The sequence below is a fragment of the Sprattus sprattus genome (assembly GCF_963457725.1).
Source record: "Sprattus sprattus genome assembly, chromosome: 2".
In the NCBI taxonomy this organism is placed as follows: Eukaryota; Metazoa; Chordata; class Actinopteri; order Clupeiformes; family Clupeidae; genus Sprattus; species Sprattus sprattus.
The window spans coordinates 2,095,573-2,101,899 of record NC_137921.1 but is presented as its reverse complement, the minus strand read 5'-3'; the positions used below and the strand labels follow the sequence as shown (position 1 = coordinate 2,101,899).

General features: G+C 43.1%; 1 protein-coding gene across 1 annotated transcript; it reads right to left on the bottom strand.

The window, feature by feature from the left end:
• Positions 1-1,038: 1,038 nt before the first annotated feature.
• On the bottom strand, positions 1,039-3,006 carry LOC308360938 (uncharacterized protein; the record flags this gene model as incomplete). Its single annotated transcript, XM_080833116.1, has 4 exons — positions 1,039-1,355; positions 1,479-1,703; positions 2,431-2,580; positions 2,886-3,006. The coding sequence occupies 4 exons, from the start codon at positions 3,004-3,006 to the stop codon at positions 1,039-1,041; spliced, it is 813 nt and encodes a 270-aa protein (XP_080689242.1).
• Between the last annotated feature and the right edge of the window lie 3,321 nt (positions 3,007-6,327).

Here is a 6,327-nt window from a genome sequence, read left to right as displayed (position 1 = left end):
CGACACCTTTATGTGTCTATTCTGATGCATTTCATTGGCCCAGAGGCCGACAATTTGGGCAAAAAAAAACCTTTTACCGGAAAACGACACAAACGCTTTCCCGTCCTTAAAGGTAGAATGACGCAGCAGCGCCCCCGTCTTTAAAGGTAGAACAGCGGCAATGCTTTCCCGTCTTAAATGGGTTAATCCAGCAGGTGTATTATAGTTGGGCCTATGGAGGTCAATAGGCCATTCGGTTTATTGGTTCTGGACGGTGCAAAGCCGACAATTTCCCACTTTTTATTTCAGAGTATGTTTTAGTAGAGGTTCTGTTGAAGAGATATATGCCCCATATTAGGTGAGACAATTTTTAGTTTTCTCAGCCCAAAAACTTTAATCCAGCTGGTGTATTATAGTTGGGCCTATGGAGGTCAATAGGCCGTTCGGTTTATTGGTTCTGGACGGCGCAAAGCCGACAATTCCCCACTTTTTATTTCAGAATATGTTAGTAGAGGTTCTGCTGAAGAGATCTATGCCCCATATTAGGTGAGACGAGACAATTTTTTGTTTTCTAAGCCCAACAACTTTAATCCAGCAGGTGTATTATAGTTGGGCCTATGGAGGTCAATAGGCCGTTCGGTTTATTCGGTTTATTAGGCACTGTCTATACTTTATAAGCATTTACAAATGGCCAATAACTGAGGAACATACTATAGAAACCATTTACTTACCATTAGTAAAGTGTTTTGCATTGGTTGGTATAAAGTAGGCACTGTCTATACTTTATAAGCATTTGCAAATGGCCTGTTACTGAGGGACATACCATTAGTAGACACTTCTGCAGCAACAACTCCAAAAATGACCTCAAGCGTTAGGTTGTTAAACATATCAATGGCAAAAACACACAACACAGCATCGAGGGAATGAAGTGAAATAGTAAAACATGTATTTAAAAAACCACACTAACAATAAATTCACATTTAAACATGCATTCTAATAATCTAATATCTAACACAACAGCAACAACAACAACAACGTAACTTAAAATAAGGGGATCAGCTATTTTTTTTTATTTATTGGCAAAAGTTTGCCAGACTCTTTATATTCTTTTATTCTGGTAACAATGTTTTCGTCCCCCTCTATGGCATCCTTGCACCTCTGTGCAAAACTAGACAGCTTCTCCTTTTTGGGGGCAATCTCTTTGAGCTCTGCATACGCCTCTGGGGCAGCAATGCACAGCTCTGCCATGGGGGCATTTACAACAACGGTGTTGGGGTCGACCCCCACAGCTTTGAAGGCTGCCCCCATGGTTCTTCCCTTCCTGCAGATTTTCAGCACCTTACGGTACCGGGCCACCACCTCTTCAGGATCTCGAGCTTCAAATGAGAGAAGGTAAAATGAGTACAGCGCACATCATACATATACTACTAATTCAATTCAAACTTGATACACTTGAAATTGGGTGTACACTTTCCCCCGCCACTGTATATTCTTATTACCTCTCTGGTAAACACCTTGCCCCTTCCTGTTCTTTGCCCTTTTCCACTGCTTCCATCCTTTTCCCCTGCTGTTCTTCTTCTTCTTCTGTCCCTCATCCGTGGAGGAAGAGTCGGAAGAAGAGTCTGAAGAATCAGGCCCTGACTTTGATGAATCGGTTGAGTCGGCTCCCTGCGACTGACTTTTCTTCGCCTCGGGTGGACTGCCCTTGTCCTTTTTTTTTGCTGCTAAAAACAGACAATGACCGAGGATGATTAGTGGAAAATATAGGCATGTGGGTGGCACACTAGTAAGTGTTTTGTTTTATTATTTACTGCATTAAAAATATCATAATTAATTAGTTATTATTAATTAAAGTTTGGCTTTCTGTAGAAAACAGAATACAGAAAATAAATATACATATGTAGCAACCTGTACCAATATCCTTAATATTTAACAATATACATTATTGTAATATAATCCACTATTATGCAAAATACTGAAATAATAATAATAATTGTTATACCAATTACCTGCACTCAGTGTATTATAAACACTAGAATTACAATGCAGTTACATAAATATACCCCAAAATGGAGCTCGAAGACCACAAATGGAAAATACAGGCATTGCCTGGGAGTCTAAACTCCAGCTACCACCACGATCCGGACACGTGGATCTCCGTGGCACAGTGTAGGCGACAGGCTAGCACAGGTCGATGCAAACGTACGTGAGGAAATGACTATGTTGATTAACACTATTGGTTAAATACTAAACAGGAAGAAAGTAATGCTAGCAGGACCATACAATTATGCACTTACATCATCAGTAACGCATACGGCAACACAATGTTAACTTTATGTTAGCATAAGAGATTATAAGCACGTGGTATTAGACCATGAGGGCACGTTTTGGGCTGGCACGAAAAGGTTTCAAGTTAGCAAGTGTATTGTCAAATATGGCAAATTGACTTACTGATAGCCAGTTGTTCCAGCAGGAAGTCCCTTTCTTTAGTCATGTCTTTCAGCAGCATCTGCTGCCAGTCCAACTTCTGCCTGGCCATCTCCAGCTCATAGCGCAGTCTAGTTGAAGCCAGTTGGGCATTAGGAGCGAGTGTGGTCCTAGCTTAATGTTTGGGGGAAAGAATACAACTTTTCAATAAAAATGTTCACACCGCTCATTTCCAATAATGAAGGTTAATCATATGCACATTAAGCAAGAAGGGAAATAGTTTTGATAGTCTAAGGTTAATAGCTAGGTAGTACATATGTACATTAATGCCTGTCGGAACGACACTCAGGCGTGAGACAGCTGAACACGTGGATACTAACTATCAATAGCTGTCAATGGCAAGCTAGCTAGCTCTTACAGCTGGTTAGCTAGCTTACCACCGCGGCTCTCATGTGCATTAGCTTGGCCTTGCAACTTACCGGTGGAAGACGTTCCCGCCGCGTCCTCCTCAACCGATTCGTCTCCGGCAGGGATATTCCTTGCCGAGCTCAGCGTGTTCGCTGGACGTTTAGACCGAGAGCGGGTATTAGCACATCTCATGTCTGCAACAAGTTGGCAGTCGTGTGCAGACTCCCTCGTGTGATGAATCTGTGCCCATCTGATTGGCTGTCCCCCTCTGCTCAACACTGCAGGAACTATGAATGGGTTTTAAATAAAAGTATTGTGTCACGAGCCAGCCTGGTCTGCCCCGCCCACTGCTATCAGTGCTGTCTCTGTTTCCACAGCTAGGTATCAGAGCCTGCCCAGGTGCCCGCAGGTGTGCGGAATGGTGGCTTGATGAGCTCCAATATAAGAGGGCCATGGCGCATGGTGCAGGAGGCTCCCTCTCCACTACGCATCGCTTTGTAATGTTTGTTGTTTGTATTGTTTGATTGGACATATGTACACCCGTTAGACACCCGCTTGCACTACACTTTTATTTGTTTGCAATTATACTGACTTTTCTATTATTACCTCCAGCAAGGAGGTTATGCGATCGGGTCCGTTAATTTATTTGTCCGTCTGTTTGTCTGTCTGTGGACAAGATGTCTCAGAAACTACTGAGCGGATCTTTCTGAAATTTTCACAAGAGGTGCATCTTGGTCCTGGGACATCCCCATTAAAATTTCAGGATGATCTGGATCCGGATTTGTGTACCTCCTTGCTGGAGGTCAGAAATCTCGGATTGCTCTTGTTCTTTAATAAATTTGATTTACTTATAACCATGCGTGTGGAACTCCCTTTCATTTTCATGCATAGAGCCGTGCATGTAACAGTGTCAATAGAAATAGAGGACAGTTTATTTCAAGGAGCCTAGACGCATGAGAGAGAGAAGAGGGGTGTGTGTGTGTGTGTGTGTGTCAGTGTGTGTGTGTGTGTGTGTGTCAGTCAGTCAGAGCTGTTTAGGTGGCAATTTAATCGAGGCCGTTTAGAAATGTTAAACTATAAAAACTAACCCTGTGATGTGTGAGAGACCCTCCCAGACTCCAAATTGCCATCCTCACCAAAGGTGGGCGAAAAATCCACTAATTACCCACATGTCTAGATTGCAATATTGCAAGGTCAAGTTTAAGGTGAAGCTGTGTGTCAAACACAAGCACACACACGCACAGTTGCTCATGTGAAATCACAGTTCCATCACAATGCCTGTCTGTCAGAAGCCACCACCTCCCCTCTGGGCAGTGCCCGCACCGTGTGTGTGTGTGTGTGTGTGTGAGAGAGAGAGAGAGAGTTGGGCCCAGGTGTAAGCTTTCAGATGAGTGTATGTGCCACAGAACCTTTAAATATTTAGCTGCAGCGTCAGAGCTAAGTAAACACAATCCCTCAGCTGTTTGCTGGCTCATCCACTTAACACCACACACGCAGAAAACCTGACACACGCACACAAACACACAGACTATGCACCTGATACACACACACACACACACCAAACCTGACACCTTCTCTCAGAGCAGGTTGAATTATAAATAAGACCCCACCAAGCTTCAACATCCCACTCTCTCTCACACACGCATAAACTCTTATCTAATCTAATGTATTCTACTTTCCTCACCTCCCTGTTATGCTTGCTTGCCCTCCCCCCTCCCTCTCTCTCTTTCACACACACACACACACACACACACGCGCTTGTTGCTTGCCCTTCTTGCACGCTCACATAGACAGACAGACAGAACTCTCTTTTCCACCTAATTTGTGATCCTCTCCTCTTCTCTTCCCCTGGCTTCCACCCTACATGTGCTAACCTGGCCCATACCTGCATATCAGATGAGCTCAGGATCAGGACTACATATTAGATGAGATCAGGATCAGGACTACATATTAGATGAGATCAGGATCAGGACTACAAATTAGATGAGCTCAGGATCTACATATTAGATGAGCTCAGGATCTACATATTAGAGGAGCACAGGACCAGGACTACATATTAGATGAGCTCAGGACTACATATGAGATGAGCTCAGGACTACATATGAGATGACCTCAGGACTACATATTAGATGAGCTCAGGATCTACATATTAGAGGAGCACAGGACCAGGACTACATATTAGATGAGCTCAGGATCAGGACTACATATTAGATGAGCTGAGGACTACATATTAGATGAGCTGAGGACTACATATTAGATGAGCTGAGGACTACATATTAGATGAGCTCAGGACTACATATTAGATGAGATCAGGACTACATATGAGATGAGCTCAGGACTACATATTAGATGAGCACAGGATCTACATATTAGATGAGCTCAGGATCAGGCCTTCATAAGGACCAGTTAAGGCCTTCAAAAGGACCAGATAAGGACTTCATAAGGACCAGATAAGGACTTCAAAAGGACCAGATAAGGACTTCAAAAGGACCAGATAAGGACTTCAAAAGGACCAGATAAGGACTTCATAAGGACCAGATAAGGACTTCATAAGGACCAGATTAGGACTTCATAAGGACCAGATAAGGCCTTCATAAGGACCAGATAAGGCCTTCATAAGGACCAGATAAGGACTTCATAAGGACCAGATAAGGACTTCATAAGGACCAGATAAGGACTTTATAAGGACCAGATAAGGACTTTATAAGGACCAGATAAGGACTTCATAAGGACCAGATCAGGCCTTCATAAGGACCAGATAAGGACTTCATAAGGACCAGATAAGGACTTCATAGGGCGTATTCAGACCAGGAAAGTCCGATAGTTCACTTGCTTTGGTCCGAACCTTTTTTTTTTTTTTGGTGCGGTTCGCTTTCAGACTGTAAGTTTCAGTAAACGGACCAAATTCTGTCAACAAAGCCACGCGCCCCAAGGTCGTTCAGCTATTGGTCAGAACCGACACCCGCAACACAAAGTGCTAAGACAGTTCAAATAAAGTGAATGGTAGTCATGGACGCTTTCCGTGCCGTTATTGCGAATATTATCAAATCTATATGCATTTTCAATGTTTTGCTATTTTCACAACTGTGTAACAATGCTGTTGTACAAGTCATTTGTCAACAACGACGTCAAAGGGCCAGGCGGCTACAGAGGATAGCGTTGATGTCTGCTCATCAAGCTTTGACAATTCAGGCTCTTCAAGCAAGACGTATAAGGTAGTCTATCTATCGAGATATTCGTATCCATTCCTTACATCAGTATCATGTTTCACTGCAGGTCATACTACACTTCTTCAGGCTAGGAAAAGACTCGGTAGGCCTACGTCAGTCTGTTTTACTGTTAACGCCCCCGAACTCAAAACCATACACGTTATTGTTGCACAAGCACTGAATCAAACCCACACTCAAACGGAAAATAAACATAAATGGATATAAGGCCACTGGCTTTTGTTGAGGTTTACAACAGAGCTGTAGTCATCACAGTGGTAGACTGAGTACAGTTGAGTACACTTTA